General features: G+C 46.2%; 1 protein-coding gene and 1 long non-coding RNA gene across 2 annotated transcripts in view; one reads left to right on the forward strand and one right to left on the reverse strand.

The window, feature by feature from the left end:
- The first annotated feature begins 11,498 nt into the window (after positions 1–11,498).
- LOC140599344 (uncharacterized) overlaps positions 11,499–19,643 on the forward strand; it is a 30,641-nt gene continuing 22,496 nt past the window's right edge. Inside the window, exon 1 of the long non-coding RNA XR_012002116.1 lies at positions 11,499–12,743. This is a non-coding gene — a long non-coding RNA (uncharacterized lncRNA). The remainder of the gene's footprint in view (positions 12,744–19,643) is intronic.
- LOC112926569 (granzyme B-like) lies at positions 14,753–17,860 on the reverse strand. Its single transcript, XM_026007644.2, has 5 exons — positions 17,627–17,860; positions 16,526–16,673; positions 15,980–16,115; positions 15,513–15,776; positions 14,753–14,994 (listed from the first exon to the last, which is right to left on the reverse strand). The coding sequence occupies exons 1-5, from the start codon at positions 17,685–17,687 to the stop codon at positions 14,824–14,826; spliced, it is 780 nt and encodes a 259-aa protein (XP_025863429.1). The 5' UTR covers positions 17,688–17,860; the 3' UTR covers positions 14,753–14,823.

Genomic DNA, 19,643 nt, shown 5'->3' on the forward strand with positions numbered 1-19,643 from the left:
TTTGTCGAAGTTCTCTAGCTTGGGTTGGGTGAGAATGGTGCAGCCACAACACTTGCACCCCCACTCCTGAGTCATAAGGGGAAAGCAAGAAGAAAGAACAAGAAAGTGAAGGCTGTGGCTATAACCAGCAGGAGGGCTGGTACCTCAGAACCCCTCAATGACTGAATCAAGAATGTTTCCATTTCTTGGCTCTTGGCTCTTTTTCCATTCTGAGGAAATCGTGAATACTTATTTAGCTGTCTAGGTCCAGAGTTATGAGAGACATAGCTCTTGCCCTTGAGATGCTGATGGTTGTCTGGAGCAGACTAAAACTCTGTGGTGAGTGTACATTTCCCCATAGTTGAAGCACACTCACCAGTGGCAGACAGCAAACCACTTTTTCTTTTCAGCCTGCCTTCTCTAAGGTGGATGTTTTAAAAATGAGACTACTTCTATGAATACATTCTTATATAAGAGGCTTAGAAATTGTTGAAAAATGGCAGAAAAAATTTACTCAACTATGGGCTATAAGACATCTTTGAAACCGTAGGATACCTTTGAAACACAACTTTTTATTGTAATGAGTTTCCTTTAGAGACACACGCACACACATACACACACATGCATGCACACACACGGAAATAGCATGAGGTGGGAAGAGGCTGGATCAGACCAAGATAGAAAAGCACCCTCAACGTCATTTGGGGTTGCTGGAAGATGGGTGGCAGGACACCAGAGGCTGTGCTGGGATTTGGGACCACAGCAAAGCTGTGACTGGCACTTGGGCTAGGCCTGGGGATACTGAAGGGCCCTCTTGTAACCCCTAGACCCCCAAGCTGCCACTCTGATTTGGGGAAGGAATACTGCATGGGGTGAGCTCCAGCTTTCTTCAATCTTCTTGCCCATTTCTATTAGGATGAAGTGGCTCCCTATATCAGAGCTTCTTAGGTGATCCTCCTTCCAAATGTGGATTCCTTTATGTTGCCTTACTGGGGTAGGATGAGATGGGGGTGTAGGTGTGGGATAAGGTAGGAGGGCAATGCAGATGAGAAAAGAGGGTCCCCTAAAGAGGGTCATTTCTCTTGGGGCAGTGTCTCCCTTTTCCTTCTGGAGCTTACATTCAGCCTGTCAGTGGGAGGGGGCGCTGGGAGATGTATTTGGAAGGAGCTGGGTATCAGAGCAGCAGGATTTTTATTCTAGGGCTATGTGAACAGATGGTTGGGGGACACGCAGTAGGTAACTAACGAATGTTGTTTTGGTGAATAAAGGAGGAATCTAATTTCCACTCCAGAGAAGGAAGTTTATTAAGCCCCTGGCAGCCTCCTCTCCACCCTCTTTCCCAGTGCAGTTCTGGCCTCTGCCTCAGAGAAGGTGGACAGACTGATCCTGGGGGTGTCTCAGTCTGGGCCCTGCAGGGTGAAGCATCTCATTGTTCTTTCTATCTAGTGCAAAAAGCTCAAGATCCTGGTGGAGACACGTGGAAGTTCCCCAACCTTTTTTCCAAAGGAGACAATGCCCTGGGCCACGTCATTACACACGAGGAGGCCCCTGGAGTCTCCCTGTGGGCAAAGGGAGGAAGGACTGAGCTGGGCCTGCTGTCCTCCCTGCCACCATGGAGGTAGGGTGGTCTCCCCCCGGGAGACAGGACCAGAGACTGGATTGGATGGAAAGGCTGAGGACATAGAGATACAGCTAGTTCTCACTGTCCATTCTCCTCAAAGCTTAGCTGTCCCAAGACTGGGCATAAATTATGCCGGGGAATCTCATCTTAAAAGAAGACTTCTTCTTTTTTGGGCTCTCCATGCACGTTTGAGTGGTGCTGTTGTAGAGGTCTTTACAGCATGAGATGCACTGCTTGTCCCTCTGGACTTCAAGCTCTACCTCCTGCAGTTTCCTCACCCCAGAGGTGCTGTTCCTGCTGAGGAGCCCCCAGCTGGTTACACGGCATACCACCCCTGGCTTCACCTGTGCACTCATCTTGGGCAGCCGGAGGGGGCTCACATTGGCAATCAGGTGGACCTTCCTTTTTAGCTGAATGCAGAGGAGAGGAATTTTAATCTACTGATGGCTCACAAAGACTCACAGGGACAGTCATGAGGTTGCTTGGTTGCTTTCCTCACAGCCCGGGACAAATGAAAATGTCATACAGGGAAGGAGGCACAGAAATGAGGTCACAGGGGAAGCAGAACCCCCAGGAATAAAGTGTGCAAGAACCAGTGGAGTGAGGGTTCTACCAGCAGTAACAGATGTCATTGAAGATGCATTTAGGATTATAGACTGGGTGGAGGATGGCTTTTTTCACTGAAATGACCTGCTGGGTCCTCTCCTGCTTCTTTTTTAATTTTTTTAATTTTAATTTTTTATTTTTTATTTTTATTTATGATAGGAACACAGTGAGAGAGAGAGAGGCAGAGACACAGGCAGAAGGAGAAGCAGGCTCCATGCACCGGGAGCCCGACGTGGGATTCGATCCCGGATCTCCAGGATCGCGCCCTGGGCCAAATGCAGGCACCAAACCGCTGCGCCACCCAGGGATCCCCTTCTCCTGCTTCTTGATGTTGTGGGTGCCCAGGACGACTTTGATGGAGCTGCACAGAGAAAGAGTGAGAGGTGGGATCACAGGAGGTGCAGCCCAAAAGCCGTGGAGGAAACAGGACAGCTCAGGGCAGGGCAGGACTGGAATGGGGAGGAATCACAGGGCACAGGGCCCGAGGGCTGAGGATCTGTGTACCTTCTGCTTCTTGGCAGCCCAGGCTGGGTAGCAGTTCTTGGAAGAGGATTTCCCATGAGGGTTTAACAGAAGGGCGGGCTTCCAGGCGCTGCTTCTCACCTTCCCCGGCAGCGAGCTACTTTAGCAGAAACTTCTCATATGCAAGGAAACCCCCACAGGTCTTATTTGGATCCTGGAACCGGAGAAATGCCATGAGGGATGAGAATGAGGCTTGGCCTCATGGCCCCTGATTATTTTCCCTGAAAGAAAAATATTACCCTCCCTGCTGTGCTCATGGAATCAAAGGCTGGAGAAGGGGAGATAGATATAAATGGGAGCACGTGGGAAGGAGTTGGGGTGGCTGAGAGCAAGGTCTGTAGGGGTCAGCAGCAACCAAGAAGGGCTCCTTGGATGGCATTCCTCTTTTGCCAAAAGACCCACAAGACTAAGATTCTCCTTCTAAAAAAGAGAAGAACAGTCCTTGTTCCTTAATTCCTGCTGCAGACCCATACGGTGGCAGACAGAATTTGCATTTGGCATAAGCAGTGAAGTCCCCATAGATCCTGGAAGATCCTTTCCCTGATAGTATGTGGGTCCTGTCTCCCCCTGTGTTTCCCAGACATTGCTGAACTGCTCCTTGTTTGTAATGTTTGGAACATGAGGTCAAAATGGAGGCTAGGACTTCCATCTAGTACCATGTTGAACAGCATGGCGATAGTGGACATCTTTACCTTGTTGCTGACCTTAGGGACAAAGCTCTCAGTTTTTCCCCATTGAGAATGATATTCACCGTGGGCCTTTCATATACAGCTTTTATGATATCGAGGTATGTTCCCTCTATCACTACACTCTGAAGAGTTTTAACGAAGAAAGGCTCTTACTTTGTCAAATGCTTTTTCTGCATCTATTGAGAGGATCATATGGTTCTTGTCCTTTCCTTCATTAATGTAGTATGTCACATTGATTTGTAGATGTTGAACCACCCTGGCAGTCCAGGAATAAATCCCACTTGGCTGGGGTGAATAATCCTTTTAATGTACTGTTGGATCCTATTGGCTGGTATCTTGGTGAGAAATTTTGCACCTATGTTCATCAGGGATATTGGTCTGCAATTCCTCTCTTTGGTGAGGTCTTGTCTGGTTTGGGAATCAAGTAAAGCTTGCCTCATAGAAGTGTTTGGAAATTTTCCTTCCATTTCTGTTTTTTGAAAGAATGTCAGAAGAATAGGTATTAATTCTTCTTTAAATGTTTGGTAGGATTCCCCTGGGAAACCATCCAGCCCGGGACTCTAGTTGGTTGGGAGGTTTTGATTAGAGCTTCCATCTCCTTGCTGATTATGGGTCTGCTCAGATTTTCTATTTCTTCCTGTTCCAGTTTTGGTAGTTTATCCGTCTCTCTAGGAATACATCCATTTCTTCCAGATTGCCTAATTTGTTGGCATATGGGTGCTCATAAGTTGTTCTTATAATTGTGTGTATTTCTTCAGTGTTAGTTGTGATCTCTCCTCTTTCATTCATGATTTTATTTATTTGGGTCCTTTCTCTTTTCTTTTTGATGAGTCTGGCCAGGGGTTTATCTATCTTATTAATTCTTTCAAAGAATCAGCTCTTAGTCTCATTGATCTGCTCTTCTCTTCTTTTGGTTTCTGTTTCACTGATTTTTGCTCTAAATTTTATTATTTCTCTTCTCTTGCTGGGTTTAGGCTTTCTTTGCTGTTCTTCCTCCAGCTTCTTCAGGTGTAAGGTTAGCTTGTGTAATTGAGACCTTTCTTGCTTCTTGAGAAAGGCTTATATTGCTATATACTTCCCTCTTAGGACCGCCTTTGCTGCATCCCAAAGCACAGTCATGCTTTCATTTTCATTTGTCTCCATGAATTTTCTTTAGTTCTTCTTTAATTTCCTAATTGGCCCAATCATTCTTTAGTAGGATGCTGTTTAGCCTCCATGTATTTGAGCTCTTTCCAAAACTCCTCTTGTGATTGAGTTCTAGTCTCAAAGCATTGTGGTCTGAAAATATGCAGGGAATGATCTCAATATTTTGGTACCAATTGGGGCCTGTTTGTGACCCAGGATGTGATCTATTCTGGAGAATGTTCTATGTGTGTTTGAGAAGAATGTGTATTCTGTTGTTTTAGGATGGAAAGTTCTAAATAGATCTGTGAAGTCCATTTGGTCCAGTGTGTCATTCAAAGCCCATGTATTTTTGCTAATCTGCGTTGATTATCTGTCCATTGCAGTGAGTGGAGTGTTAAAGTCTCCTATTATTATTGTATTATTACTGATGTGTTTCTTAATTTTGTTATTAATTATTGTATATAACTGGCTGCTCCTGTGTTAGGTGCATAAATATTTACAATGGTTAGATCTTCTTGTTGGATAGAACCTTTATGTGTGGTATCGTTTCTTCCTCATCTCTTCTTACAGTCTTTTTTTTTTTTTCAGTCTTTGTTTTAAAATATATTTGCCTGATATAAGGATTGCTACCCTAGCTTTCTTCTGATGTCCATTAGTATATTAAATGGTTTTCCACCCCCTCACTTTAAATCTGGAGGTGTCTTTGGGTCTAAAATGAGTCTCTTGCAGACAGCATGTCGATGGGTCTTGTTTCTTTTATCCAATCTGATACCCTGTGTCTTATATTGGCATTAGCCCAAATACTTTCAGAATAACTATTGAAAAATATGAATTTATTGTGAGTGTATTGCATGTAAAGGCATTGTTTCTGTATATTGTCTTTGTTCCTTCCTGGTCTGTTACTTTTGGTGTCTCTCTTTGCATAAAGGATCCCCTTTAATATTTCTTGCAGGGCTGGTTTACTGATCACAAATTCTTATAGTTTCTGTTTGTCTTGGAAGCTTTTAATCTCTCCTATTTTGAATGATAGCCATGCTGGATAAAGTGTTCTTGGTAGCATACTTTTCTCATTTAGCACCCTGAATATATAATGCAGTTCTTTCTGGCCTGCCAGGTCTCTGTGGATAGGTCAGCTGCCAGTCTAATATTTCTACCCTTGTAGGTTATGGACTTCTTATATAAGGCTGCTTTCAGGATATTCTCTTTGTTTCTGAGATTTACAAGTTTCACTATTATATATGTCAAAGTGTTGACCTATTTTTATTGATTGTGAGGGTGCGTGGGTCTCTGTGCCTTCTGGACTTGGATGGCTCTCTCCTTCCCCAGATTAGGGAATTTCTCTGCTATAATTTACTCCAATATATACCTTCTGCCCCCCACTTTCTTTCCTCTCCTTTGGATTCCACTTATTCTAATATTGTTTCACTTTATGGTATCATTTCTCTCTTAAATTCTCCCCCTGTGATCCAGTAGTTGTTTCTCTGTCTTCTTCTTAGCTTCTTTATTCTCCATCATTTTGTCTTGCATATCACTGATTCTCCCTTCGGCCTCATTTATCCTAGAATTTAGAGTATCCATTTTTTAAAAAAAGATTTTATTTATTTAATCATGAGAGACACACAGAGAGAAGCAGAGACATAGTCAGAGGGAGAAATGGGCTCACAAAGAGTCCAATGCAGGATTTGATCCCCAGACCCGGGATCATGCCCTGAGCTGAAGGCACTCAACCATGAGCCATCCTGGTGTCCCTAGAGCATCCGTCTTTTTTTTTTTTTTTTAATGCATCTCATTAATAGCCTTTTTAAAATTTTTTTTTGATTTTTTAAAAAATTTTTATTTATTTATGATAGTCACAGAGAGAGAGAGAGAGGCAGAGACATAGGCAGAGGGAGAAGCAGGCTCCATGCACTGGGAGCCCCATGTGGGATTCGATCCCAGGTCTCCAGGATCACGCCCTAGGCCAAAGGCAGGCGCCAAACCGCTGCACCACCCAGGGATCCCCCTTTTTAAAATTTTGACTTGATTAGATTTTAGTTCTTTTATTTCTCCAGGAAGGGATTTTCTAGTGTCTTCTATGCTTTTTTCCCCCAAGCCCAGCTAGGATCTTTATAATTGTTATTCTGAAGTCTAGTTCTGACATCTTACTTATGCCCATACTGATTATGTCTCTGGCAGTCAGTACTACCTCTTGTTCTCTTTTTTGAGGTATTACCATCCTGTCATTCTGTCTAGAGAAGAATAGTGAACATGAGAACAAAATACTACAATGGGGCAACAAAGACCCTGAGAAATAGACACTAAACAGATCCAAAGAGACCTGAAACTGAAAAAAAAAAAAAAAAAAAGGAAAAAAGAAAAAAAAGAGAATATAATTAGACACGTGAACAGAACAAAAAAATACACTGGATTCTGTGTTTACTTTGGTCTGCTTGTTAGAAAACTAGATCACAGAACGTAGAGAAAGAAAACCTTATATACGAACAAAAATAAAATTAAATACAATGAAAGGATAGAATGTAACTTCAAAAATGAAAATTAAAGGACAAAAAACAAACAAAAGAGAAGGAATATAAATAGACAGGTCAACAGAACAGAGAAATACACTATATCCTGTGTGTATTTTGGTCAGTTCGTGGGAAGAAACTACATACCAAAATTGTAAAGAAAGAAAACTATATATATATATATATATATATATATATATGGTATATATGTGTGTGTATATATATATATACCAAAATATATTTAGATGTGTTGAAAGAAGAGAATGTTACTGTAAAAATGATAATTAAAAAAAGACTTTAAAAAAGAGGTGATAAAATAAGAAATTGGTTGAAAAAGGAAAGAGAGGGGCACCCGGGTGGTTCAGGTGGTTGAGGATCTGCTTTTGTCTCAGGTTGTGATCCTGGGGTCCTGGGATTGAGTCCCTCTCTGTCTGTGTGTCTCTGACTCTCTCTCTCTCTCTCTCATGAATAAATAAATAAGATCTTTAAAAAAGGAAAAGAAAAACGAAAGAGAAAAAATTAAAATACTAAAGAATCATGGGGAAAAAACCATGAATTCTATATCTTATATTCCCCTATAGTGCTGGAGTGTTGCATTTCTGTGTGATCGGTAAAGTTGGTCTTGGCTGGGTGTTCTTGCTGACCTTCTGGGGGAGAGGGCTGTTGTATTGATTCTCAGGTGTCTTTGCCCCCGGGGGGAATTGCACCACCCTGGTCAGGGGGCCAAGTCAAGTAATCTGCTCCTGATTTCTCTATGAGGCTTTTGTTCCCTGAGGGCTTTCTGCGCATCTTTAGAGGATGGGAGTGAAAATGGCCGCCTTCCAATCTCTAGCTTGGGAGCTGAGAGCTCAGGGCTCCTCCACTCAGTGCACCCTGAGGGAAAAGCAGTCAATCACTTGTGTGTCCCTGGACTCTGTGGTCACCCAGCCTGTGACTGAGCATTTCTATCTCAGGCACACACCCTGTTTGGAGTCCCTGATCCCTGTAGATTTATGTGACATGCCCCATGCAGCCCCTCCTGGAGGAAGGGGGGTCTCAGTGGTTCTGCTGCTTGCTGTACCCCTGCTCAGAGAGTGGTTGCCTGACTGTGTTTATGGCAACCCTGAGCTGAGAGCCCACTCCTGGGCTTGCTGATTACAGCTGGCTTCCCTGCCTTGATCCCTGGGAACTCTGCCTCACTCAGCCTCCCCCACTTCCCATCTCCCTGTGACCCTGGGGATCCTGGGACCACACTGTCCCACCTAGGATTTCACCACTGCTTTGCAGCCTGAGCACCATTCAGGCAGGGATGTCCCTCTCCAGAGCAGATTTCTTAAAGTTCTGATTTTGTGATCCACTGCTCTATCACTTTCCTGCTGGCTGAAGAAGCTCCCTATCCCCCACTCCACCCCCCACAGTTTATCTTCCCATATATCACTTGGATTCACTTTTCTGTACCACCTACCTTGCAGAAAGTAGTTATTTTTCTTTCTTTGTTTTTTTTTTTTAAATTTTAAGTTTTGTTTTTAAATTTTTATTTATTTATGATAGTCACACACAGAGAGAGAGGGAGGCAGAGACATAGGCAGAGGGAGAAGCAGGCTCCATGCACTGGAAGCCCAATGTGGGATTCGATCCCCGGTCTCCAGATTAGGTGCCCTGGGCCAAAGGTAGGCGCTAAACCCATGTGCCACTCAGGGATCCCTTTTTAAAGATTTTATTTATTTATTCATGAGACACACACACACACACACACACACACACACACACACACATAGAGGCAGAGACACAGGCAGAGGGAGAAGCAGGCTCCATGCAGGGATCCTGGGTCAATCCTGGGTCTCCAGGATCAGGCCCTGGGCTGAAGGCAGTGCTAAACCGCTGAGCCACCCGGGCTGCCCTGTCACTTTTCTTTTTGTAGAGTTGCAGCTATTCTTTTCTTAGATCTCCAGTTGAGTTTGCAGGTGTTCAGAATGCTTTCATAGCTACCTGGCTGGATTCCTGGGATCAGAGAAAACTAAAGTCTCCTACTCCTCCGCCATCTTGGACTCCTCACCCCATTCTAGGGATTTTTATCTACTGTTTTTAAATGACAAACACTCAGAGTAATAGAGTCCACCTCTCTTGTCAATGCTTTTAACCAAAGTCCTGTACTTGACACTAATTGGCTTCAGTTAATGAACCACCATGACCCTAGAGATTGCATCAACTGACTGAAGGCCACATCATTCCTCCTTTGTGAAGACTGGGGGCAGTCACAGCCAAACCCCCCAAGACAAGTCAACTAAGATTGGGGAAAGGTTGGTTCCCCAAAAGAAGTTCAGATGACTAGATCGCCAATAACATGAAGTGGAAAAGTATGCTGGGCAACCAAAACCAAGAGTTGTCCTTTGAGTATTGTCAGTTGTCTGTCCAGAGAGCCACACTTCTGAGATAGCAGGGTTGCCACATACTAGTCTCACATTTGTTAAGCAAACTCTGCTGCTGATCTCACTACCATTGGATGTGAGGGGCCGTGGTTTCCAAACAGCCAAGCCCCGTTCAGTTCAAAGAACGGCTAAGTATTACAATCCCTTAATCCTATAACTTAAGTATTTTCTTCATGCTCTTAAGAACCTACTAGTCTCTCCTTCCTAGTTAGTGACAAATTTAGCATGCAATTACTTCCTACAATCGTTGGAAAATTTGTAAACTAATATAAGCAAAGAGAAAATGAAAATGATTTAATTTCTTACTTTTTAAAGATTTATTCTATTTTTATTAGAGAGAAAGAGAAAGCAGAGGGGAGGATCAAAGGGAGAGGGAAAGAGAGTCTTAAGCAGACTCTGTGCTGAGTGGATGTGGCACTTGACCTCACAACCCTCTTGTCATGACCTGAACAAAACAGAGGATCCCCTGCCTAATTGATGGCACCACCCAAGGGCTCCTAAAATTATCTGATTTCTGACTCTGACTTGATCTCAACTCAGGTGCTGATCTCAGGGTTGAGAGTTCAACCCCATTTTGGGTTCCTCACTGGGTGTGGAACCTACTTAAAAAAATGATCTGATTTCTCATCATTCATTGATATCATCTTTAATGTCTCGAAGTATGATCTAACATATTCTTCCCTCTTACATATCTGCATTTTTTAAAATTAAAAAAGGATTGTGCTCAAAGTAAGGCTATGATCCAAATAAACATTGAGGTGAAATGTGAAATTCATGTAACATACAATTCACTAACTGTACAGTTCAGTGGCATTTAGTACATTCCAAATGTTGTGGAATTACCACCTCTTTCTAGTTACAAAACTTTTTCATCACTCCAAGATATCCATCCATCCCATCCACAACTTAATGGGTACTTAGTAAATTTCCATTCTCTCTTCCCCACCTCTGCCTGGTCCACTGGCAACAACTAATCTTCTGTCTCCATGGATTTGCTTATTTTGGATATTTCATATCAAATGATCATGCAATATGTGACCTGTTTTGTCTGGCTTCTTTACGAGGGTCCCTATTTCTGCACATCCTTGTCAATACTTGTTATTTTTCAATTTTTTATTATAGCCATCTTAGGGGTGCCTGTGTGGCTCAGTTGGTTAAGCACCTGCCTTTGGCTCAGGTCTTTTCACATAGATATCTGGTTGTCCCCAGCTATATTCATTGAAGATATTATTCTTTCTCCACTAAATGGTCTTGGCACCCTTGGCAAAAATCAATTTGCCATAGATATTTGAGTTTATTTCTGGGCTCTCTGTTCATCTATATGCCTACTCTTATGCTGGTACCAAACTCTTTTTTTATTTTTTAAAAGATTTTATTTATTTATTAATGAGAGACAGAGAGAGAGAGGCAGAGATATAGGCAGAGGGAGAAGCAGGCTCCATGCAGGGACCCCAGTGTAAGACTTGATCCTGGGATTCCAGGACCATGCCCTTAAGCTGAAGGCAGATGCTCAGCCACTGAGCCAATGAGGCGTCCTGGTACCTGGCTTACATGCTCTGTCTCTCTAAAATAAATAAATAAATCTTTGAAAAGAGTAAAAATGTCATTTAAGTGTCTTCAAAACTCTGCTGTTTCTGGTGAGAAGCTGGTTATTATTAGTATTCTTATTATAATTTTTATGGTAAAACACTTTTTTTCATTGTTACTGTTGTTTCCCTTAAAGTTATGTGTCTTTTCCCTCAACTTTCAACTTTTTCTCTTTATCAAATGCCAATTTGACTATTGTGATGTGGCTTTCTGTGCTCCACCTGAGGGTCACTGAACTTCCTGCCTCTGTGGATGAGACATGTCATCTAGCAACAGGCCTATGAAAAAAGGAACCCAGAACTGCAGTTCTTTCGTGGTCAAAAGCAGTGTCATGTGGGATACAGATAGGTAATAAGCCTGTAAGTTCTCCACAGAGTGGTACTGGAAGGCAGAGCCATCCCAATACAGGGTCCTGAGACAAATTAGGAGATGTGGCATTCCTTTGAGCCCACCCCCCACCAGGAGCTGGCTTTGCATTTCTCTCTCTAGTCACAGAGTGACCTGTCTCTTCCAGTGAGTCTGAGGAGAGGACAGGTAGGGGAGGAAGCAGATCTTGCGGGGAAGAGAGGCAATTCCTTGAGGTCACGACAGAGATATTTTATTTTGTTTCATTTCTTAGTTTTCACGACAGATTTTTAAGCAAAAGAAGAAATTTTCCTCAAAGTGGGGGGTTGCTGGATATCCCCCCAGACAAAGGAGATTTGAAGGAATTGGCTTGTTTAAGTTGACTTCAGCTTGCTAAGGAAGTTTTTCTGAATACTTGTCACAGTATGGCTGCCACAGGAGCCTAGAGGATTTCTCACCAGGGAGGTGTCTGAGCAGAAGCTCACCACAGAGTGGGCATTAGGAAAGTGTTAGCCTTCTTGCTGGCTTGGCTGTCAGGAGGCCGGGGCTCAGTCCAGGCTCTGTCCTAACTCTGGTACCTTCAGTCAGTTACTCTGCCTTTCTGGGATTTTGTCTCCCCCTCATCTCTCTCTCAAAGGAGGAGAGACTGCAGTGAGTGTTCTCAAACTTGTTTTAAACCACAGAATCATTTCCTAGAAGTAAAGGTTACACCTAAACTGAAAATGCATGTGGCTGGGCAACTTTAAAAAACAGTATTTTAAATTTTGCTTTCTGCATTTTCCTTTTTGTCTTTTTTTCAATCAAGGAACCAGGGCTTTAGTATGCCTTAGATGCACAGAGTTTTCTTTTTTTTTTCAGCTCCAAAGCAGAAGCTGTGTGACCTCATTGCTCTTCCCTTGAACAAGTGCCCAAGGTCCTTAAGAGATTGTGTTGCTTCAGGCTTTGGGCATGAGATGTGAAGGGGCATGACTTTGAGGGTTACACGACCCCAGATGATTTACCCTATGTCACACAGCGTGTGGTGTGGTGTGTACTGGGTGCAGGAGGGCCTTAGCCCAGAGCTGGAACTCAGGCTCAGATTACAGGCAGCACCCGCCTGTACTGGTGTCTGAACCTTGGAGATATGGCTGCTGAGAGTTTCTGTGGAGGGGAGCCCAACGCAGGGAGAGCCTTGGTTAGCAGAAAATCACATCCTCTCTGTGTTTCCTCCAAGCCATGGACTTCTTAATGTTGAAGAGTCCAGGCAGTGTTGGGCTTTGTGAACGCAAGAGTGACCATGCTGGCCTGAAGAGCAGAGGCGATTCTCCATCTTTCCAGACCATGTGAGCCTGTCTGGTTCTCATTTGAGTCTGCACAGGTGGGACCTTGCGGTCATAACAGAGAATGTTTCTGGGTTGTGTGACTGGATGGGTGTTTAGAGTCCAATGTAGATTGCCTTCAGGCAAGTATGTAATGTGGTTTTTCCTGCCATTTGGATCTGTACGATGACATTCATACCTTCTATGTTTTCAAATTTATTTTTTCTTTTAATTTAAAAAATATTTTGTTTATTTGAGAGAGGGAGAGAAATACAGAGAGAGTGTATGGGGGCTGGGGGAGGCAGAGAGAGAGGGAGAAGCTCAGCAGGGACCCTGACACTGGGTCTCATCCAGGGACCGTGGATCATAACCTGAGCAAAAGGCAAATGGTTAACCGACTGAGTCACCCAGTGCACCTATACCTCCCACTAGTGAAGCCACAGAAAATAAGGCTGCCCTCTACCCCAGGTGAAGAGGATGCTCCAGTAAACAGAGTTTCATAACTTCTAGAAACTAAATGGCTAAAGTCATTTCCAAATCCCATACACTGCTGTGCTAGAGTCCCATGCGATGCTATTCTTACTGACTGTGACCCACCACAAAAATAAATAGAAATACTTGCTTCCTGTGGACTTCCCACAGAGATGTAGGCACCATGGGCTCGTGTGAAGGAGGGAGGAGGGGTTAGATGATTTAGGTGACATTCAACAGTGCCAGGTTCACCTGGGCTCAGGTGATGGAGCCTGCATTCTGTTTACTGTATATCCCCAGTTAATGCCTGGCACTCAGTAGTGGGCTCTGAATCAGCATTTGCTTTTTGGGTGATGGGCAGAAAATTGCGCTTTCTCGTCCTATTGTAGAGAGGAGCCTTTTCTTTTCTTTCTTTCTTTTTAAGATTTTATTTATTTATTAATAAGAGACAGAGGCAGAGACACAGGCAGAGGGAGAAGCAGGCTCCATGCAGGGAGCCCGACATGGGACTCGATCCCTGGTCTCCAGGATCAGGCCCTGGGCTGAAGGCGGTGCTAAATCGCTAAGCCACCCAAGCTGCCCAGAGAGGTGCCTTTTCTAACTCAAAAGGCTGATATAGCCCAAGATGGCCAGCTGGGAGTCTAGTCTAGAAGGTCGGCGGGGCCAAGATGGACAGGTTGAGAGGGACTCTGCCTACTGAGTGACCAGGCAGCCAAGGGACCTGGAGCACATGTGGAGACACACTGGGCTAGATGTGAGGGGTTGAGCTGCCCTGCCCCGCTGGTGGATGGGGCCAAGGGTTCTGGAGCACTGCCCCACCAGCCCTGTCCTCATGGATGCTGCCTTGTGCTCTCACAGACCTGGTATCTCTGAGTCTCCTCTGTCTCAGGGTGGGAGCTGGGCTGGCACGTCAGTGGTTAGTGCTGGAACTTGGGTGTTCTAGGTAGAAGGGATATGAGGAAGGGGCCAGCTCAGATGAGTGTTGTCTGGAAGGGACAGGAGTTGGTGGCCAAAGAATGCTCTCAGTGGTCAGCAGGGATGGACAAGAAGGGGCAGCAAGGAGATTCAAGGCCGAGCTGGTCCCTGAGCTCAGAAGAGGTCAGAGAGGGAACTCAGTGGAGGAGAGATGAAAAGCTCCTCGTGAGACCCCGGCCCAGCCTGTGCCAGCTTCCTCGGCTGTGGGAGAGAAATGTCCTGCTTGAGGAGGCCCCTGTCGGTTCTCAGCAGGGTAGGTCCTAGAGCTGTACCCTAGATTGTGCCAGCGTGGGTCCAGGACCCATGGTGTCTATCCCCTAGCTCCCTGCCAGAGAACACAGGGGGAGGAGGTAAAACGTTCACCCTGAGCCCAAGGACCAGAGAGGTTGATGCTTTCTCCTGCTAGTGCTCAGCTTCAGGCCTGGCACAAGGGCAGGCTCTGAGAGACAGGGGTGGGTAAGGAGGAGCTGGAAGGAACTTTGCATGACGCTGAGGGGAGATGGGAGGAGGACGAAGAAGAGGAAGCGGAAGAGCAGAATTGTGTCACTGGCCTTGTCAAAAGCACAGAGTTGATGTCAGGGAATGAAGGTCAGAGAATAAATAAGAAACGGGTCCTTCAAACTCACTTAAGAGACTTTTAATTGCTTGCTGGCAGCCTCCCTCCACCCTTCCCAGTGTGATTCTGGATCAGCTCTAGAGCAGATAGTCTGGTTCCTGCGGGTGGAGCCTCTTCATGGTTTTCTTTATCCAGGGCAGGAAACTTGAGATTTTGGTGTAGGCCCGGGGAGGTGTCCCATTTTTTAGTCCATAGGAGACAATGCCTTGAGCCACATTGTTACACACGAGAGGGCCCCCAGAATCTCCCTGTGGACAGAGATAGAGGAGGAGTGAGCCTGCCCTCCTAGGCCCCTCTGAGAAGCCTGTGTTGCGTGGCCTCCACGAGAGCTAAGAGGGCAGGGCCGGCCTGGACTTTGTCACTGCTACACTTCACCCCAGGTGGCAGCTCCCTCTCCTCCCCTGGTCCCGATCCTCTGATGAGGGACTGCTGGCTTCACTCTACTCTTTAGGGGCTGACAGCATGCAGGCCGAGCCCGTAACCCAGGTGGATGCCAGCTCTGAGGAGCCCCCTGGTTTTCACCACTGCCACACCCAGCATCAGTGGCCGGGTTGGGGCAGAGTGCTGCAAATGTATCCTTCTGGAAGAGCATGGTTTGAATTCATCCTAGGCCTTGGCAGGCTTGCAGAGGTGCTTAGGTGCCTTCATCTCTGGCAGCTCCCCCTCTACTCCTCAGGAGAAGGATCACTGGTTGTATTTCCAGATCCCAGGTCCTCCCCAAACACCCCTGTCCCCAGAGCCATGCTAAGCAGACACTGAGTCTCACCTGAAAGGAAGACTTGGTTTCCTTTGGATTCCCCACGCACAGCTGAGTGGTGCTGTCATAATACTTGGGTAAGAGGAATTCGCACTCTGAATCCTTCTGCACTTCCAGTGACACCTCCTGCAGAGTGTCTGGGTACCTGCGTATCTTGGCCTCAATCTGCCCCCAGCCGGCCACGCTGCACACCTGTCCTGGCCTCACCCGGGCCTTGCCCCTGGGCAGGGGGAGAGTCTTCACAGCCGCAGTCAACTTGGCCTTCCTCTCCAGCTGACGGGAAGAGGTAAGAGAGTCCAGCTCAGCCAGTGGCCTCTGGGCCTGACACCCCGATGAGGCGGCAGTGTCTTCTCTCTCCCGTGAGCCTCTGGGAATTGGACAGGTGGCCAGCATGGGAAGGATGGCAGGGACAGGTCCCAGTGGGAGGGAAACAGCCTGGACCCAGGAGGGCAAGAGCTGCATGGAGGTTTCCTTACCAGCAGTAACATGATGTCATTGGAGTAGTTCTTTGGACTATAGTCTGGGTGGGGGATGGCTCTTCTCACGGGGATGACCTGCTGGGTCTTCTCCTGTTCCTTGATGTTGTGGGCGCCCAGGGTGACTTTGATGGAGCTGCACAGAGAGCAGAGTGGGGTGTGGGGGTGTGGAGTCACAGGGTACAGCCTGGGAGTCGAGAGGGCAGGTGGCAGCCAGGGCAGGGCAGCTGAGAGGGAAATCAAGGTGATAGAGGGAAATCAAGGCAGTACTTAAGCTGAGGGGAAACTGAGGCAACAGGAGGGGCCGTGATTGAGCTCTCTGAGCCTTCTCCTTCTCAGCAGCTGAAGTAGGATTCTGGAGCCAATGGTGAGTGTGCCGGTGGGTCTTAGGGGACAGTTTCCCACAGAAACGTGACATTGCATGAGTTGGCATATGATGGCAAAGCATGCCCCAGCAGAGCTCAGCGTGGGGGGTGGGAGCTGGTAGGAAGGCAGGGCTCCCTGCAGGGGTTTTCAGGGCAGTGCAGGCTGTTTAGAACTTCTCACCTTCCCCAACAGTGAGCGGCTGTCAGCACGAACATCGCTTGTATCAGGAACCCACCACACTTGATCTGCCCGCTTGGGTTTTTAATCTGAAGTAACGCCATATAGGGCCGTGAGTGGGGCTTGGCCTCATGTCCCCCGATGATCTCTCCTGAAGGAAAAATTCTGTTCTGCTCTTGTCTACCCACTGAATCCACCAGGCAGACATGCCTGATTTGGGGCAGCAGGTAAGGTGGAGGGCCTGGACTGCCTCCCCTGGGAATTTTGAGGGCAGCAGTCTCGGGCTGTGCATCTGTGTTCTACACATAATCGGAGGGGACCACACCTGTGTTAGGAATAGCAACGTCCTAGAGGCTCCAGAAAAATCCCTCTCCTGACTTTGCCTTGTTTCAAGCGAGTTTCTAAGGCTCCTGTCATCCTGTGAAGTCTTTTCCAGTGGCTGGGATCTAAGTTTAGTTAAGTAGATGTTGTGTGACATTGCTGATTTCCTAAGGGCCTGACAGGTCATAGGTGCCTAGTAAGTGCTGGTTGGCTGCACGAAGGCAAGGCTCCCCGGCGTGCTGGTAGGATTCTGGAAAGCAGAGAAATTGAGGTCTGCCAAGGTCTGCTTGAAAGCGGGGAGCCACTAAGAGCCTGGGAAGAAAAGCAGAGTTGGAGAGAGGGATGAGGAGCCTTGAGGCAGAGGCAAGGCAAGAGCAGTCTTCTGGGGACAGTGATCCATCCAACTGTTGGGTCAGCTGAGCCCCGGGCTTCACTCCTAAGTAGATGCTGAGGGAAGCCCCTTGCTCTGCCCTCTGCAGGGGGATTTATGGTGTTCTCTTTCCAGTTTCTCACCCTCTGCTATTCCAGGAAAGTTCTAATTTCAGATGGCAAAGGTAGAGGCTGGGGAAGGGACAGTAGTGACTGGCTCTTCCAGAGGCAGCCTTTTGCCCCGCTGTTCCTACTGCTAGCTTATCAGCATCACACTTGAGAGGGGGAGGCAGGATGAAGGCTGGGGTTGAGAATGTTCCTGGTGGTAGGGGGATAGGGGTGTTCAGAAGAGACAGGAAAGCTGTGCCACTGTGCGATGGGGTAGGGCCTCTTAGGGTGGGGGTGGACACTCACCTGCCTTGGCCCCAGAAGGCAGACAAAAGGCCAGCAGAAGCAGGAGCAGGAGTGGCTGCATCTTCCCCGGGAGGCTGCTCAGGTCGGGAGGCTGCTCAGGTCGGAGCTGCTGGTGCTTCTGCACTCCCTTATAGCTCCTGGGAGAGGAAGGGGGTGCAGATGGGCTCCCTGACCTTGAACTCCTCTCTGGTTTTATGGTGCTTCATCCTTAGAAGGCTTTCTATGAAAGCTTCCCTGCCCCCTGCCCCTCTGTCTGATGACGTTCTCTGGGTCGTTGTGAGAATCATGCTGTGACCACATCAGAACCCACACCAGTTGACTCAGAGCAGACCACCTCTTCCAGCTCAGAATAGGACAGCAAGCATATCAGGTGGGGACTGGAGGATGTGGTATCAGCCTGTAAGGGTACTAGAGCCCTGATACCTGAGTCCCCAGTGATAGGACCACCACTGCCTCATTTCCATGCTGCTAGGTCCATCAGGATAATTTCCTTAGCGCTGTGTATTTGGGCCCATGTCTGCATGATCCAGCATACTGGAGATGTGTTTCCTTCCCTCAGAGAGCTGTCTGTCCGGTGGAGGAGTCAGAAACAGTAGCGCCCATGGTCCAGCATGGTAAGGGCCAAGAAAATAAAAGCATGACCTTTATCTACTAAATCCTTATGGCCACCATTCATCACCCCGGCTTCTTTCCTACGGATTTTTATCTACTGTTTTTAAATGACAAACACTCAGAGTAATAGAGTCCACTTCTCTTGTCAATGTTTTTAACCAAAGTCCTGTACTTGACACTAATTGGCTTCAGTTAATGAACCACCATGACCCTAGAGATTGCATCAACTGACTGAAGGCCTCGTCATTCTTCCTTTGTGAAGACTGGGGGCAGTCACAGCCAAGCCCCCCCAAGACAAGTCAACTAAGATTGGGGAAAGGTTGGTTCCCCAAAAGAAGTTCAGATGACTAGATCACCAATAACATGAAGTGGAAAAGTATGCTGGGCAACCAAAACCAAGAGTTGTCCTTTGAGTATTGTCAGTTGTCTGTCCAGAGAGCCACACTTCTGAGATAGCAGGGTTGCCACATACTAGTCTCACATTTGTTAAGCAAACTCTGCTGCTGATCTCACTACCATTGGATGTGAGGGGCCGTGGTTTCCAAACAGCCAAGCCCCGTTCAGTTCAAAGAACGGCTAAGTATTACAATCCCTTAATCCTATAACTTAAGTATTTTCTTCATGCTCTTAAGAACCTACTAGTCTCTCCTTCCTAGTTAGTGAAAAATTTAGCATGCAATTACTTCCTACAATTATTGGAAAATTTGTAAACTAATATAAACAAAGAGAAAATGAAAATGATCTAATTTCTTTCTTTTTAAGATTTATTTTATTTTTATTTTAGAGAGAAAGAGAGAAAGCAGAGGGGAGGATCAAAGGGAGAGGGAAAGAGAGTCTTAAGCAGACTGTGCTGAGTACAGAGCTGGATGTGGCACTTGACCTCACAACCCTCATGTCATGACCTGAACAAAACAGAGGATCCCCTGCTTAATTGATAGCACCACCCAAGGGCCCCTAAAATTATCTGATTTCTGACTCTGACTTGATCTCAACTCAGGTGCTGATCTCAGGGTTGAGAGTTCAACCCCACATCTCTCTTCCCCGGCTCTGCCCCTCCTTTCCTTACTCTCTTTCTGTCTTTCAAATAAATAAATAAATCTTACAAACAATACGATACCAGTTACAAGTGCTCAATAAAAGAGAAATATTCTGAAATAAATCTCTCAAAGCATGTATGGGACTTATCTTCTGTATGAGATGAACATAACTGAATGATTTTGGTATTCTTGAAACACAATATTATAGTGATGGAGAACATTTTATTGGTTGGCAATTGTCAGGGACTGAGGGTCAGGGAGGGACGTGGGTGTATCTATAAAAGTGCAATTGGAGGAATCCTTGTGATGATAGAGCTGTTTTGTGCTTTGCCTGTTCAATGTTAATAACCCAGTTATGATATTGTACC

The sequence above is a fragment of the Vulpes vulpes genome, chromosome 6, assembly GCF_048418805.1.
Source record: "Vulpes vulpes isolate BD-2025 chromosome 6, VulVul3, whole genome shotgun sequence".
In the NCBI taxonomy this organism is placed as follows: Eukaryota; Metazoa; Chordata; class Mammalia; order Carnivora; family Canidae; genus Vulpes; species Vulpes vulpes.

Excerpts from the sequence above, each read along its gene's own strand:
- LOC112926569 (XM_026007644.2), bottom strand. The coding sequence starts at position 17,687 with ATGCAGCCACTCCTGCTCCTGCTTCTGCTGGCCTTTTGTCTGCCTTCT. Across the intron at positions 16,674-17,626 it reads GCCTTCTGGGGCCAAGGCAG|GAGAGATCATCGGGGGACAT; the intron begins GTGAGTGTCCAC and ends TTTTTCCTTCAG. Across the intron at positions 15,777-15,979 it reads ATGACATCATGTTACTGCTG|CTGGAGAGGAAGGCCAAGTT; the intron begins GTAAGGAAACCT and ends TCTTCCCGTCAG.